This window comes from Malania oleifera, chromosome 3, assembly GCF_029873635.1.
Source record: "Malania oleifera isolate guangnan ecotype guangnan chromosome 3, ASM2987363v1, whole genome shotgun sequence".
NCBI classification, from domain to species: domain Eukaryota; kingdom Viridiplantae; phylum Streptophyta; class Magnoliopsida; order Santalales; family Ximeniaceae; genus Malania; species Malania oleifera.
In genome coordinates, this window is record NC_080419.1 from 22,009,038 (window position 1) to 22,025,923 (window position 16,886).

General features: G+C 33.6%; 1 protein-coding gene across 1 annotated transcript; it reads left to right on the plus strand.

The window, feature by feature from the left end:
* The first annotated feature begins 534 nt into the window (after positions 1–534).
* Positions 535–16,733, plus strand: LOC131151202 (probable glutathione S-transferase parC). Its single transcript, XM_058102449.1, has 2 exons — positions 535–735; positions 16,087–16,733. Exons 1-2 carry the CDS (start codon positions 535–537, stop codon positions 16,465–16,467), a joined length of 582 nt encoding a protein of 193 aa, XP_057958432.1. The 3' UTR covers positions 16,468–16,733.
* Positions 16,734–16,886: the final 153 nt, after the last annotated feature.

Below are 16,886 nucleotides of genomic sequence, written 5' to 3' on the forward strand. Positions count from 1 at the left end.
TTATCACACTTAAAAATCTCGCTTAACTCCAAGTAGCGGAGATTTATCACGCGTCACAAATTGTGGTTGTTTTTTTTTTTTTTTTTTTTTTTTTTTTTTTTTTTTTTTTTTTTTTTTTTCGCAGACAGTTACACGCGTTCGGAAACGTGGCTGTTTAGAGTGTTACTTCTCCCAATATATTAAAATAAATCTTAAAATCTCGCTACTTTGAGTTACGAGAATTGCCCCCCCTACGCATCACCACGGGAGCCATTTATGAAAAGAGGAAAACTCGTTACGTAGAGTTAGTTTTAAAGATTTGAGTTAAAAAAATCACTCTTGGAGTAGCGAGATTACGTCAGAGTCATTCTGGGAAATACTTCCCAGAATGAGTTATTATTTAATATATATTTAAAAAAAAAAAATTTAAAACGGGAAAAAACTCCAGCTTCTTCTCATAGATTCCAAGCATTATATTATTGCTACGAAAGCTCTTCCGCTCGCATTACTTCAGCTGGCGTGCCCTCTTTGTAGCTCTTTGCTCGCCCGAAAAAAATGGCGGATAAGGTAGTTCTGCTAGATTTCTGGCCCAGCATGTTCGGGATGAGAGTCAGAATCGCCCTGGCTGAGAAAGGGCGTGGGGAGTATTGGGATGGAAGTACGGAGTTAGAGACGAAGAGATATTTACCAAAACAAGAGTCTTTGCTGTTGGAGTTGAAACCCTATCACAGAAAATCCCCAGTTCTCATCCCAATGGTAAACCCGTCTGCGAATCCTCATTATTTCCTTCAGTACATCGACGAGGTGGTTTCTGGAAGGGGGGGGGGGGGGGGGACCAAACAAAGGTGCCACATTGTTGCCCCTCAGATCCCTAACCAGAGGGCTACACGCTAGATTTTGGGCCGATTATGGTCGACCAGGACGGTATGTTGTTTCTCGGGTATTCGTGATTTTGGATGGGATTTTTGTTTTTGATAATGAATATTCGCTGTTTTGCATGAGATCGTGTGGGGTTGTTTCTGGGTATTCGTGTTTCTGTTTCTGGGTCGATTTTTTTGCTCTTGGAGAGTTTTTTATATATGTTGATTTTCTTGCCCTTTTTGGGGTTAATATGAAATTAAGCTGGAGATTTTTGTTGCCCATGACTCAGTCATAGTGATTATGTAGGTTGAATTCAGTTTTTAATTTTGTGGTTCACAGGCGTCTTTTATGCACTCTTTTGGTCAGAGAAGGTCTTCTTGTGTTGTTTTGTCTTATTATTTCATGATTGGGGAGAGTGAACTCCTTTCAAACCCAAAAATATGAAAGGAAAGGAAGAGAACGTGAAGGACAGAAAATGCAAACTTTTTTTTCCTTCTCTGTTTTTCATTTCCCCTTTTATTTCCCGTCGCAACAATTAATATAGGATCTAAACAACCATGATCTGCTTGTGATGGAGAAACATTGGGATAAAAGGAAAAAAACTAATTTCAGAGCGGGCAGTCTAAACCAAAAAAGTAAAATAAGTCATGATTTCTGAATCTGTACAGCCTAGTAAATGTTTTCCATTACGTTTCTGTCATTTTCTCGGCGACCAAATGGTCCATCCGGGGTGAAGAGGAGTCTCTAGATGATGTGTTTCTTTTTGCATGATATTGCTTTGTTGACTTTTGTGGTCGCCTCTTATCTTTCCATCACCGTGCGACTTTCTCCCTTCTTCTTGTTTTTTCGCTGCTTTCCCAATTTCATTTCCTATGTTTTTTCTGACCAAGTGAAATCATAACCTGATCTTTACTGTATGTTTGAAACTTGAAAAATATTGAACATAAAGAATTATATTCTTTCATGCTTGGTTATTATAAAAATAAAAAATATTAAATTAATGAAGAAAATTTAAATTTTACATATGACTAATATTTACGGTTCGTTTAATTGTAGGGAATTTTTTTTATTTTTATTCTTATTTTTTTGTAAAGAAAAAATTTTACTTATTTTTTAGTTTTCCAAAATTTATATTAAAAAAATAAAAAATAAAAGAATTTGTTTAAATGTGCAAAGGAATGTTTTACTCAAGGTCTTAAATTTCGATTTCGACTCAAATTTCGAAGCTCCAAAAGTATGGAAATTTCGACGGAAATTTCGATTTCAATGTCAATTTCGATTTCGATTTGAAAAAAAAAAAAAAAAATAACGGAGGAAAACCTAGTCGTTTAATAAAAGTTTTAATTAAAAAAAGGAATTATTGTTGAAACTATTAAGGACATGGTTAAAAACAAAAAACTAATAATATTAGTTTTAAACTAAATTATATTACAATATTTAAATAACATCTATGTTTTGTATGATGTGGAAAAAAAAAAGTCGTAAAAAACTAGTTTGTGTATCAAACATGCTGGTAAGATAATGGACATTTAAACATAGTCAGTTTTAATGCAAATAAAATGAAATTCTCATATATAATTAAAAATCATTTTTAACAATATTTATTATACAAAAATATTGATTAATTTAGGACATGAAATGGAATTGGTTTAAAAATAAAATGTTACTTATAAAGTTATTTTTTTCATTATCATTTCCAAAGCACTTGGTGAATTAACCTTTTGTTCAATTATAAAAAAATAAATGAAAGAAAATTAAATTAAAAAGAGGAAATTTCACTTCACTCTTGAATCTACTAGATTTTGAATTTTCGACAAAAATTTCTTGCATAGTTAAAATTTCGGACCAATTTCGCTTTTATAAAATTTCGAGGTTTTTTCCGATAAATTTCGGATGAATTCGTTGATTAATTCGACGGGAAATTATGCAAGACGGAAATGACTTGCCATTTCTATTTCATTTTTTTTTTTTTTTTTCGATTTCGAGGGTGACGGAAATCGGAAATTTCGACGGAAATTTCGACAATTTCGTGGAAATTTAAGACCATGGTTTTACTTTTTCTTATTTATAGATTCCAAAATAATTTAAAAAAAACAACGTTTTTTTTTAATTTTTTAAGAATTATATATTTGGGATTAAGGATTTTGGGGCTTCAATTTAGACTTCATGCATTTAGAAGAAACTCTATATATAATCAACACAAAATATAATTGTAAGATCCAAATTGCATGTTCCCATATGTAAACTAAGAGTCAGAAAACTATAAAAATAATAAAAAGATGTTTTTCAAAAAATTTTATTTAAATTTGAAAAAATCTGAGATATAAGGTGGCAATTTTGTAAGTAATTAAAATTTTCAAAAAATAAAACTATTTTCAAGGACAAGTAATGCAAAAACTAATTATTGTCGTTTATTTGTTTTATACTAATGTTTTAAATATGAATAATTAATTATTAATATACTTAATATTAATATATTTTTTGAAGAAAAAAAAGAAACTTAAAACAAATTGATAAATGGGAAACATTCTATTTTCATAGACTAAGTGGACCCTTACTTATTTTACTTGTTGGTTCCTTATAAAAAAAAAAATTAAGGACCATAACCAATCACACATTTATGGTTTGCAAAATTTTTTATTAATAGTCAATAACTTTTAATTGGTTTCACTATTTCAATTATATATGGAATAAATTCCCAAGAGTGTTTGTAGGGTGGTTTGTAACATAGTTGTTTTAGAAATTGTACGAATTTCGTATCTTATCGAGGGGGGGAAGGCAATATAAAAATATATATAAATTGATTTTGAAGGTGAATTCGGGTGAATGATGATTGAAATTGAATTGAATCGTACCAAATCGTAAGATTTGATGCAAACTTCCCCTAAAAAAACTTACTTAAAAGATTTCTACAACCTTTTTTCTTTTTCCATGGTGGAACCTTCTAGTCTGCTATTTACATGAGTTTTTGCCCCCCTATATGGCATGGTTTCGAAAATCGTGGTGGGCCCGCGGGGGGTTAATAACGTCGCGAAACGTCGGTGGGGTGTTGTCGCGGGGAGACGCGGGTTTGTTACATAAAACGGGAATAAGAGGGGCGTAACGGCGTGAATTTTTTCACGCATTGCACAACCATGCCAAAATTAAAAAAAAAATAAAGGCATGAAATCTATTAATACATGATTTTTAAGAATTGAAGGCTTTTTTTCATTCAACCTTAAACCCAAATTGCTTTTTTTTTAATAGCATTATGATTTTTATTATTAATTTTAGTGCGGGTGTTTACAAAAAGAAAAAAAGCATATTTTTTTATTAGTTTCACATACTTAATGAGTTAAAAAGATGTAGAAAAGAAATGGTAGAATCACATTAAATAAGTCATAAAAGTTACAAAAAATGAATCAATAACTCAAAGAGACTTAATACTCAATATAACCACATTAACACACAACATTGAATTTTTTTAAAAAAAGTGATTAATATCAAAAATATCAATAAAATCGTTGAAAATACATGAATACAATATTTACATTTATAACATAAAAACACATGTCACCACCAAAAAAGAATGGCGTGGGAGGGTCTTTTCCTAAATTTGCATCTTGGTATCTTGATCGATTGGGATGGGAAAATATTTCCCCATCCTTGTGGAATAACATAGTTGAATGAACCCAAGTTTGCGTCATTTTGTTGTTGGCTCTTTGAAAATGTATGGTGATGAAAATTCTCCTGAAATTAATGTCTATAAATGGGGGCGGGGGCTAGCTCTGGGTATACGTGTTGTTGTAGAAGAAGACCAACTAGATTCTGAGATCCTGATCCACTGGGATTAAAAATGTGACGTTCACGAGATGGCATAATGTGGGATATGCTGGTAGATGAAGATCCAATGATTGTGATGATGAACATCTAAACCAAAGTCGCCAAAAAACTACAACCACAACCATATGAATCTTTCAGTGAAAGGCTAGGGTCCACACGAGCACTCCTATCCTGGGGTTTGTGAGATTGGTTCCCTGAGGGAATACCAAAGTAATATTAATTTTCAGGTTATGTCATGTTAATTCCATACGGATTCAGAAGGATATTATATCCCTTCCAAATGGGGATGTCCTGTATCTATCCATAATTATATTCTAACACCGCGCCTCTTAAACACCACCACTGCCACCCCCCCACCACCAGGCTCCAGCAAACCTCCAGCACCAATATTACCAACATCATTCACTTGGTGGGCTTCAAACCAAAGAATGTCATCACTTTGTGTCCGGTTCAAGGGGCTTGAAACTTGAATCATATGCGCTTTTTTTAATTAGGTGGTTGATCACCTCCTTTCTGTAGTACAACCAACCCTTTCATTAACCAAATTTGATTTTGGAATTGTCCTGACCGTTAGAGGAGTGGTGTCTCTCTCTCCTCTAACCACTGACTTAAAGGATCATCTTCTTTAGAAAAATGAGTCCAAATTGATAGGATTTGAAAAACCTCTTCAATTTTATCGTTGGCTCTTCTCATTGTACGGTCTTAAACTTTAACCTCATTGTTTGGAAAATGTACGAAACAAGTTTTTGTAGTCTATGTACTTTAACTTATTTTTCTTGTTTTCGTATGGCTGAGAGCTAAAGGTGCTCCAATACGGATTCACGGTTCGGAAGGTGGGAATGTGGGTCTGACTAAGAATATAATTGCTAATTCTTTGGAGTCAGGAGCACACAAAGGAGCACACAAGCCATATGAAAATCCACCATTCAGCTGCTATGAAAATTAAAAAGGAGTTTTGTAGTTTTTATAGGCATATTCAAAAGTCAAATTTGAAACACAAAGAGGGAAGGAAAAAATAGAGTAATTCTTCTCATTATTAGCATATAAACATATTTACCAGGATTGTTTGTTTTCACTGGCCTTTGAGCCAACGCGGGTTCCAAAAGTCTCCTGCCTATTCTCGATATAGCCAACATATTAATTAAAAAAAGGGATGATTTGATTGGTGAAATATAATAATTAATTAGATGTAATTAATAAATTAAATTTTTTTTTTTTTTTTTCTTGAAAAGTAATTAAGAATACTTAGAAAAACAAATTCATTCATTCAATTTAAGGGAAACCCAATACTACTTGATAATAGCCCCGAATTGACATTTGAGTTATCTATAATCGGGGTACCAAACTTTGGTTATACTTGTTAAACTCCCATTCCAGGACTTCTCTAGCAAGCTCAGGAGAGGGGGGGCACCATTAAAGAAATTATGGGTTCAAAAAATACCCTACAATTTAAAATTCGAAACATATTATCAAAATGTTTTCTACTTGCAAAAAACTATGCATAATTTTAAAAGTTTTAAATTAATAAAGGAAATTGTATTTAATTTACACTTAACAGCAGCGTGCAAATCTGGGGAACTGAAAACTCCACCGGTGTCAAAAATTTCAATAGTCTTTGTAAAACGGCAATCTTTTGAATGGCCAACTTAGCCACTATCAATTGCCTAGTATATGAGCCATGGGTGGTTTTTCATCACCATCAACCAAATTTAAGAACTTTCACCAAGGTTCTTGCACTTTAATTATACAGAGGTCTTTGCCAAAACTCTTGCTAAGATAATTTTCTTTGAATATATGCTAGGGCCTGATTGCCATTCCAAACTTGGTTTCTCAAGCATTAGAGTAACCATTTGCCCTTAAGCTGTTTATGCCTGACAATAGTCTCCAAGCAATGAAATTTGTGGCACATCGAGTGATGGCAGGGTGAAGTAACTCTTCCATTATTGGTGAATGTCTCAGTCAAATTCAGTCATCGTCCATGTGTGGTTGTAAATAAATGAGGATTATTGTTCTTGGCATATTCTAAGACCTTCTTCACGTTACCTTTTCTTACCAATATCTTCAAGAATAAGGTCTATGCAATGAGCTGCACATGCTGTCCAATAGAGATTGGACCTCTTCTACATTAATAATTTTCCTCCTGCCTTCATTGCAGCTTCATTATTAGTCACTACTTGGACAAACATTCTCCTCTCCCAATTTCTTCAACCACCTCATCCATTAATCTGAAATGAAATTATAGATTCAATAATTACTACTATTTAATTAAAAACATGCAAGTCCATAATACTATTTGTATATACAATTAAAATTAGAAAATTACCTGAAATAATATTCAGCTGTTCTGCTTGGCACATCAGAGGCATCAACTGATTTATGAAATACGGTGCCTCTATCGCAATAAACTAAAAAGTTTATAATGTGTTTTCTAGTTGGTCCTGACCAACCATCACACATAAGTGTTACACCTCTTTCCTTCCAAATTCCAGCAAAAGAAGTTATATAATTTTTCATTTCTTGATGCTCTTGCTCCAAATAAATTTCAGATATCTCATAGGGTGATGGACCCTTAACCCCCTTTCCAACCTCTGCAGCAAAATCAAGCATAGGCTGCATAAATGGAGAGTCAGTTACATTCACTAGAATCCGATTATAAATTAGGAATTTTCCAACCGCTTTTCTTAATTTACTTCTTAAACCTTTCAGTAACTTTGTGTTGAGTTTTGGTTGTTTCGCACTCTTGCTTCTTTCTAAAATAGGATCCATTGCCTTTAGTCTAACTTCAGGGGCATCAGGATTGATCCATTGTCGTCCACTACCTCCAGCTTCTCGACCACTATAAGATCGAGCTCCTGCTCTATTGAAACCACTGGTAGCACCACTGCCAGAGTCACCTCCCTCTTCATAAATATTACCCCTTCCAGTTGTTCTTGCTCGAAATCTTTGTCTCTCTTCCCATTATTGTTGTGATCGTATGCTTTCTTGTCGAGCAAATCTCATACTTTCTTCTTCCAAGTCTTCTTCATCGCTCAAATTCTCAAAATCTCCTCTAATTTGGGCTTCTGCTTCTTCTTGCCTTTTTTGTTTATCTCTTTTCTTCTCAGCATACTGTTGTAGATGTTTCATCATTTGTTCTCTTACTTGTGTGGTCACATTTGAGCATCCAGCTACTTGACTCTTTTTATGTGCCAAGTGTTGTTTCAAGCGTGTAATGCCCCCTTTGATTATCTTCCCACATAACTTACACATAATAACATGTCTATTACCGTCTACCGCAGTACCAAAATGTCATCCAATATCCTCACTAGGTAAGTTTTCATTTCCTCTATCACGTGACATATTGATAGACTTAATTTGATGATCTCTACACAAAATATAAAGAAAATACAAAGTTACAACCTTCCTACAATGACAGGAATAATATAATTAGTAATTTAGTAAATATTAAATAATAAGTACTAAATAGTCCTAATTTTAAATACTTATTACGTAAAAATAAGTATAATATTTGATTAAAAATAAGAAGTAATGTTTATTATTTTTATATTTAAATAAACAAAATTATAAAATATTAGATATTTTATTACAAAAAAAATATATTCCTTTATCTTTAAAAAGATATTTTCTTTATTTTTTATTGCTTGATTTTATTTTCATTTATAACTATAAGAAATTAACAGGTGAAAAAGATTTTTGCTCTACTTTCATATACATCATAGCATCACAAATAGAGATTCATACATTACAAATTGATTATTTAATTTTTTAAGCATTTTCTTAGTATATGGATTAAAATTAATTTTTCTACAAATTCCAGTAGTAATTAGTAAAAATCAAATTTATTAATGTATTAACTATTAGGTTACTTTTTTTTTTTTTAAGTTATTAATTTTTACTTTATTTGATAACTAAATACAAAAAATAGATGTAAACATTTATTTTACCTAATTTTAAATTTAAGGTCAAAATAATGTTTTAAAACTTAAAAAATATTAATAAACAGGGTCACCCTACTCAAGAAATGGCAAATAGATACACATGTAACATAAAATGGGTGACAGATGTTATTTAATTTTCTTTTATAATATGAATATTATTTAATATTTTTTCAATAGATGGGAGTGAATATGATATCTTCTTTATCAAAATGACCACTTTGTCCAGCTGACATAAATAGTATGTTAGCCAATTGGTGCCATGAATTAATTTTATTTCTATAAGTTTGGCAAATCCTAAGACTAAATATTATAATAATTGTGCAGAGTATTCCTTGGAATTCTTTAAGAATGGTGAAAAATAGAGCTTAATTAAGCCTAGATAATATAAAATGCCATCACATGGATGTCTTGTGTACATACATTATTTTAATGCTTTGTTTAGATGGTGAATGCAGTAGTGGATTATTGATATTCAGATATTATTATAAAAAAGGCTTCAATTATTATTGGTAAATATTAATTATTTACTAACCTTAAAAAATATTAATTATATAATATTAATAATTGCTTGCTATGTCATGGAATTAATTTTCATAATTATCTTTCAAAAAATATAATACAATTAAAATATTTATAAATTAAGAAAATTTTATTTTACATAATTATTAATGATTTCTAATTTTTTACTCTATTAAATTACTTTTTTTTTAATTCAATTTAATAAACCTATTTTACAACAAAATATAATTTAAAAAAATAAACAGAATGAAAAGGGCCGTGGTACAACAAAATATAATTTAAAAAAAAAAAAAAAAACATGATGAAAAGTGCTGTGGGTGTTAGAGTGTCTCATACGCTAAGGCCTGGTAGTCGAGTCAGACCGAGAGAGGGGAGGGATTCGAGGGAACTCGGAGGAGCCTCAAAGAGTCGAAGGAGCAAAGCACAAAGCAGCGATGACTCCAAGCTCCGAGCCTCCGAAGCTGAAATCGAGAGGCTGGCTGGTGGCGACTGCGACGACTGGTGGAGGAAGGTGCCGACTGCGACGACTGGCGGAGCTGCTGCAGACCTATCGCCGTCGCCGGTGACTCGCCAAGTTGCTGGAAGCCTGGAACTGCAAGTCTGCAATTCTGAGTCCTGGAAGGCTGCGAAGTCTGCAATTCTGAGTAGATCTGCTCGGTAGCCTCGGTGTGCTCACTCTCAGGCTTCGAAGCCTTCTTATTGCCGAAGGCCAACAAATTTTCAAGGTCAGTTTGTAACTTTCCATTTTACCCTTTGAATGGCAGATGAGTGTGGGGACTGGGGAGAGGGGGAAAGCAGCGCTGCTGCCTGCAGCAAAAATCCTTCAGCGAATCTGCGACCTGTCGGCCATGTAACGGTCCGTAACGGACGTTACGACGTGTAACGTTGGAGTATCGGCCGTTACGTGCCGTTACGCCTCCGTAACGGCCATTATGGCCGTGAATTTTTTCCGAAATGATTATCGGCCCGTATCGGTTTCGGGCCCTCCTATTTCCGCTACATATCGGCCGTTACGTAGCCTCTATGAGGGAAGAAAAAAATATGTTGGCCCTCTCATTTTTCTGCCCTTACATAAGATTAGAAGAAAACCAAAGTTAGAGAAGGAAACCTGTCTTGAGAAAAAAACCAAAGTGAACTAGGTTGGTGAGGTTTTAGTTGGCATCGTTGCCCTCTCCACTCCTCTAGATTTAAAGATCTGACTTTCATTAGTTTCTAAATTTTAGTAAGTTTTGTTTATGTTTTTTATTTACTCTCTCTTCTTGTTTTACTTATTAGAGCAAGTCCATGCATTAAAAATGACTTTTCTTATTAGACACCATAAAAATATTTTTTTAAAAAAATTTGATTGATTCATTCACTTAAAAAACCATAAAGTTCAATTTTCATTAAGTTTTTCTTGCTTCCTCTCGTTATTGTTTTTAAAAAGAAAGTATGCACATGAAGTATTATTGTTAAATATGTAAATTTACACCATAAGCATGAAGTTCAATTTTTTAAAATTTTTTGTGTCCTTATCTTACTTTTTAGTGTATCTTGAACTCTTAGACTTGGTGTTTTAGTTTGATAACAGGAAAATAGCTTAACTTTTTTGTTTTTTGATCAAATGGTAAAGGTGTATATTGATCAAAGTACGTATGTACAAATACTCTGGGCATACCCAAGCCAAACAAACAAGGTATTACACCAAATCAAAAATACATCCAAAAACCCAGGCATACCCAGGATCCAAAGAGAATCAGCCAATCTCAATACATTCAAGTCTAGGAATCCCTAGAAGAAAACATACTATTTCTTCCTTACATAACCGAAACAAGACAACTTTTAACAATTGAATTACATATTGACTAGAAACATATCATATTTGTTAAAAACTGCCGTGAAAGTGTGTCTTTGAATTACTTTGACTAGCTCCAAAAGAAAGATTGAATGTCCCTCAAATCTGAACTTGTTCCTAAAGTTCCAAATATAATAAATTGTTGCAGTCAAGGCAATTTTTCGTCCAACAGCTTGGATGTTTCTGCCCTTTGCCTCCTTGTGCATCCATTTGACTGCAGCCTTGATGGTGGTCATACTCCTTTTTAAGCCTAGCCATTCCTTAATGATCCTCCAAACCTCACCTGTAAAATTGCATTTAAAGAAGAGGTGGTCAATGGATTCTGTTTCTGTATTGCAGTAGGTGCATCTCTGGTCTGTTTCCACTCCTACCAGCTTATCACAAGTACGTAGTTTTCCTTTCAGAGTTAACCATAAACAAAAAGCATGTTTTGGTAGGGATCCGTTGAACCAAACTTCCTTTCTCCATGGAACTCTAGGCATTTTTTTTCTCCAAAATTCGTAGCATCTGTGTGAGCATAGATCCCACCCTTCCATCAGCTCAATGGCACATCCAACACTCCCAGATTTGACAAGAAGCGGATCTCTAATCTCTAGAATTTTCTTAAAGAGCTGGGAATCCTCCTTCTTTGCTATAATCCCCCAAATATTGTTGTTCTTTAAGTAATTATGATGGATCCATTTAGTCCATAGGGAGTCCTTCTTGGAATGTATATTCCAAAGAGTTCTAGACAGTAAACCTTTGTTCCAAGAGCCCAGATCAATAATGCCGAGCCCTCCCTCATCTTTTGGCAGGCAGATGTCGTGCCAAGCCACCAGGGATTTCTTCTTTCCACCCCATAAGAAGACCCTACACATCTTAATAATCTGTCTAAGCGCATTTAAGGGGATAGGAAAAATGGCAAGCCAAAAACATTCCACCCCTTGAATGATAGAATTCAGAATTTCCAATTTCCCTGCATATGATAATGTGTGGCCTGGCCATACCTTTTGTTGTTCTGAGATTCGATTAATTAAGGGACTATAGTGAGCCGAAGTTAATCTTGAAGCCACCAATGGAACTCCCAAATAACGAAATGGATATTCCCCAATCCTCATACCAGTAATATTCAGAATCTGCTCCAGATCCTGATCTTTAATTCCTGCATAGAACAAATTTAACTTCTGGTAGTTTACAGTAAGGCCTGAGCATTTGGAAAAGTTTTCAAGACATTCCATTAGGCTTCTTACAGAGACAGCATCACCCCTTGAGAAAAGCATTAGATCATCTGCAAATAGCTTAACTTGATTCTTGATAGAGTTGTAATGGTTAGATCATGGTATTTCTTGCTTATATGTCTAATTTTCTTTTTATATCAATATATGTATGAGTTCAATAGATCATGTTAGGATTTAGACCAATAAAATTTGCTTCGAGGGCAGGCAACATTCCAATTATCAACATGGATGATCCATATTTGTTGAAGTTTTATTATATTTTACTATTTTACTTGTATTACATATATGCAAGTCATTAGGAATTGACTTTTCAAATTTTATACCAAATCTTACAATGCAATTCCCGATTCTCTATTCATGAAATTGGGATTTCGACTCTTGATTCAAATCTCAATTTGACAACTATGGTCTGTAACCATTTTTCTCTTCCCAATTTTTCATTTTGTTCTCTTTTATTTCCTCACAATAATGATATCCTTGTAATGGAGGAACATTGGCAAAAAAGGAAGAGAATCAATTCCAAAATAGGGTTTCTAACAAAAATAGTACAATAATGTCATAATTTTTGAATTCATTTTATGGTTTTTTACCTTAATAAGTGTTGTGAAAATTTGAATGCACAGCAAATACAAATGATCTTACAATGCAGCAACCAACAATGAAATATACAAAAAATACAATCATACAGATTATATGAAAGTAATAAAACAATGACACAAAGAATTATGTGGTTCGACAATGCCTATATCCATGGGAGCAAAACTGCAGTGATTTTCACTATCTTTTGTCAAAAAGACATAGAGTTACATCATACAACATGTATATATAACTCTCTCTGAGGTTTTCCCTCCGAAACGCAACCTATACAACTTCCCAATTTAAATTTCAAAAATTAGTTGTGTAATCGAGTCAAACCATCGATGTTTTCAAACATACCATCAACGGTTTAATTCCAAGACCAAATAGTCGATGTAACATGACCAAATTTGTCGACTGTTTTTGCACCTGGACGAAACTGTCGACGGTTTCCTCCTACAAGCCGGCATTCCTACTTTCTACGATATTTTCTCTTTGTACAAGCATTCCAATTAACATGTGAGCCATATATAACAATAATAAATGTTCTCTAATTTTCTTTCATTTTCTCACCAGCCAAATTGTATAAGAAGGGGAAGGAAAAAGCCCCTAGATGTGTTTCTTTTGTATGATTGTGTTTGTTGCTTTGTTGACTTCTGTTGTCTCTTCTTGTCCTTTTTCTCTCCCTTCTCTTTTTGTTTTTTGCTTTTTTGTGCTTTCCCAATTTCATGCCCTTTATTATTTTAAAGTGGGTGTAATCATTAGTTATTTCTTTTAGCAAAATCTATTTTAATTTCTATAGTTTTAATTAATATACTTTTTTTCCAATAAAAGAGGACGATACCTCCATTTATTTATTAATATACCTTCACTTTTGACGGAAGAATACTGTAGTTACAAGATAAGTAAAAGGGAGATTACAGAAAAACTTTCCCAAAAAAAATAACACCAGCAACCAACAAAATCAGGACAACAAAACTAAACATAACTAACAAAGAAGATAAAAACATAAACACAACTAAAAACAAATCAAAATACACCAAACGAAAACTCTAGAGTTGAACTAACGATGAACAGAAATGAGACTCCACCTATCCATCCGAAGAATACTTTTCAGATAACGTGGTAGAAGGTGTTGTTTTTCGTAAATTACATTGTCTCTCATTTCTCCTTCTTTTGCTAGAAAATCAGTCGCACTATTGTCTTCCCTATATTGATGCATCACCATGACATTCACTCCTTCAAACTCTACCACAAGCTCCTCCCAAAAATCCCAAAAATACCACAAAGTACATCTACTTTTCTGAAATCAATCAAATACAATTCACGAGTCACTTTCAATAATCACATTAAAATAATGCAAATGTTTGTACAAACAAATTTCTTCCCTGATTGTTTTTAATTTTGCACTATTATTCGTATCATTGCCAAAATAACTTGAAAAAACCGCTTTTGCCATGCCATGGCAATTCTGAATAATTTCTCCACCTCCTGAAGTACCTGGATTGTCCCTACAACTTACATCACAATTAAGTTTTATCTACCCCGCTGGAGGTTTAACTGACGAAATAATTTTTCCAGGCCTGTCGCAAACTCCCTGATGCTTAATTTGAAACTCATTCAAAATCGTAATGTCTACTTTTTCAATTTTTGAAAAGAATTGGTACTCACATCAATAAAACTAACTCATAATCAAACACTTCTCCACATCTGATCTGCACTTTGATAAGTTCCTTCCATTCTACCTTTACATCTTTGATTCCAGAGGTACCACATAATCAAACACGGAATCAGTTCGATTAAAATACCTTTAATAGACGATTTTTGAGTATAGTGGAGCCAATTTGCTATTTTATTTTTCCAGAAAAGGGATTGTTGGAAAGGAATCCCCAACACCACACTAGTCTGACGCCAAACCTCTGAGGCCACCTCGCCCAAAGAAAGAATATGATCAATGTTTTCCTGACTTTTTGAACACAACAATCACAAGCCGAAGTCATCGATATTTTTTTTGCCCGAATTCTATCATTTACAGTCAAACATCTAAACCAGACTCTCCATAAACACATTGAAATTCTTTTGGGTAATAAAGAATGTCAAAATCAGTCATTCCATACAAAATTATCACTTCTACTCCTCACTGCCTCTCAAGCCGTTTTTATAAAAAAATTACCGTCAGAGGCAGACTTCCAAACAAAAATATTCTGCCCACTTAAAAAGATTAAGTTTATACAGTTGACGTTGTTGCTGTACGATTTTATTTTTCCTTATTTGAAGATTAGGACTTGTATAAATTAATACTAACATAATAAAGTATAATGTTTGATCAGCATTCCGTGTGCACCTTGACAAGTTCCATGGATGTCATTGGATCTAATTTGAATGACAAATATAATTATTTATAAAATTTAGTTCACTTTTGCTTCTTTGAGTAGCAATTCTTAGGAACAAAATAGAATATAAATAGTTATTTTTGTATATTTTTTTATTCAAGAAGGAATAAATAATGGAAGATGAAATATGAGAGTAGTTATTTTTTGTGGAGGAAAAACTTGTGAAGGGGTTGGGTGTAGATCCAGTTGTTAGCAGGTGCAATTGGGTGTTTGGGCTTGGGTTGATTAGTTTATAAATAGGTGTGTAGAACATAACTTTAAACCTACCCAATTAGTTAATGGACTGTAAAGGAGTACCAACTAATAAATATATAATATTGTATTTAAAATTTTCTTTTATATTTCAACAAATGAGTTAATTTTTTTTAAAAAATACATATTTATTATTTTTCTCTTTAAATTTCAATGAAAAATGTGAGTTTAAATTCTATAAATAGTACCTATTTGGATTATTTATTATTATATTTTTTAGTATTTTAAAAAAAATTGAATTAAATTTTTTTTTAAAAAAAAAAAACATAGCATCTATGGGTAAAATAGGCAACCTATGGGATGCCTAACTTGAAATTGTTTAACCCATTGAACAAATAGGTTGGGTTTGGGTTGATATAATTCTAAACAGGTCACTCGTTGAGTATTAGTCCATTTCTACTTCGAAAGAGAATATGATGATAATATATATTTTTTTATGTAAACTGTTAAATTCACATATTATAACTAATCTATTCATAGGACTATGATAACCTCATGATTCTACTCAACACCCCCCACCCCCACCCCAAAAAAAAAAAAATTTAGACTTACTTGTTCGGATTTTCCCCCTGGACCTACTCTGGTCGCACACCCCACGCGGGTTGAACACCACTGTGATTACTGAGTGGCAAGTCTTTGCATTTCACTTGTTATATATTTGCAGTGTTCCGAGTTTGGACTTTTGATTCGTCTGAAATGATCAAATGGTTGAAACTCTGCATTTTGAGTTGCAGCTATACGGGCCAGGGAGGAAGCTGTTTTGGTCGCCAGAAGAACACGAGGATGCGGGGATGGAGTTCATTGGATACCTCAAGGTGCTGGAAGGAGAGCTCGGAGATGAGCCCTTCTTCGGTGGCGAGACCTTTGGGTTCGTGGACATTGCTCTGATCACATTCTACAGCTGGTTCAAGGCATACGAAACCTACGGCAACCTAAGCGTGGAGTCGGAGTGCCCCAAGCTGATAGCATGGGCCAAGAGGTGCCTGGGCAGGGAAAGTGTGGCCATGTCCCTTGTTGACCAGGACAAGGTCAGTGGCTTCATTGCCCAAGTGAGACAGGAACTTGGGTTGAAGTAGGGTATGTGTTGGTTGGGGCTGTGGTTTGGGTTGTCTTGTAATTGTCTTACTAGCTCCCAGGACCCATAAATATCCTTAATGGTGCCACTTTGCATTTAGTTGTTGTTGTTGTTGATGATGATGTTGAAGACACATAGGAGTGTCTTTTCTTCTGGTCAGCATGGTTATCGTTGTGTCCTGCTTATTTAATGTATGGATAAGACACTTGGGTGTGTCTTGAATATTGAATAAAGTGTCTTGAATATTGAATCTCTCTATTTCTTGCATTATTGCATAGGCAATACTTTTTAGAATCATTGCTCCAGGATGCTAAGGTTCCATTTGGAACTCAAAAATACTAGAGAACGAAAGAAAAATATTAAGAAATTTATATTTTTTATATTTAATTATGAGTGAGAAAGAATAAAAAACATATCAAA

Coding starts and splice junctions, on each gene's coding strand:
- LOC131151202 (XM_058102449.1), top strand. CDS start 535: ATGGCGGATAAGGTAGTTCTGCTAGATTTCTGGCCCAGCATGTTCGGG. Junction 736..16,086: donor CCCCAGTTCTCATCCCAATG/GTAAACCCGTCT, acceptor TGATTCGTCTGA/AATGATCAAATGGTTGAAAC.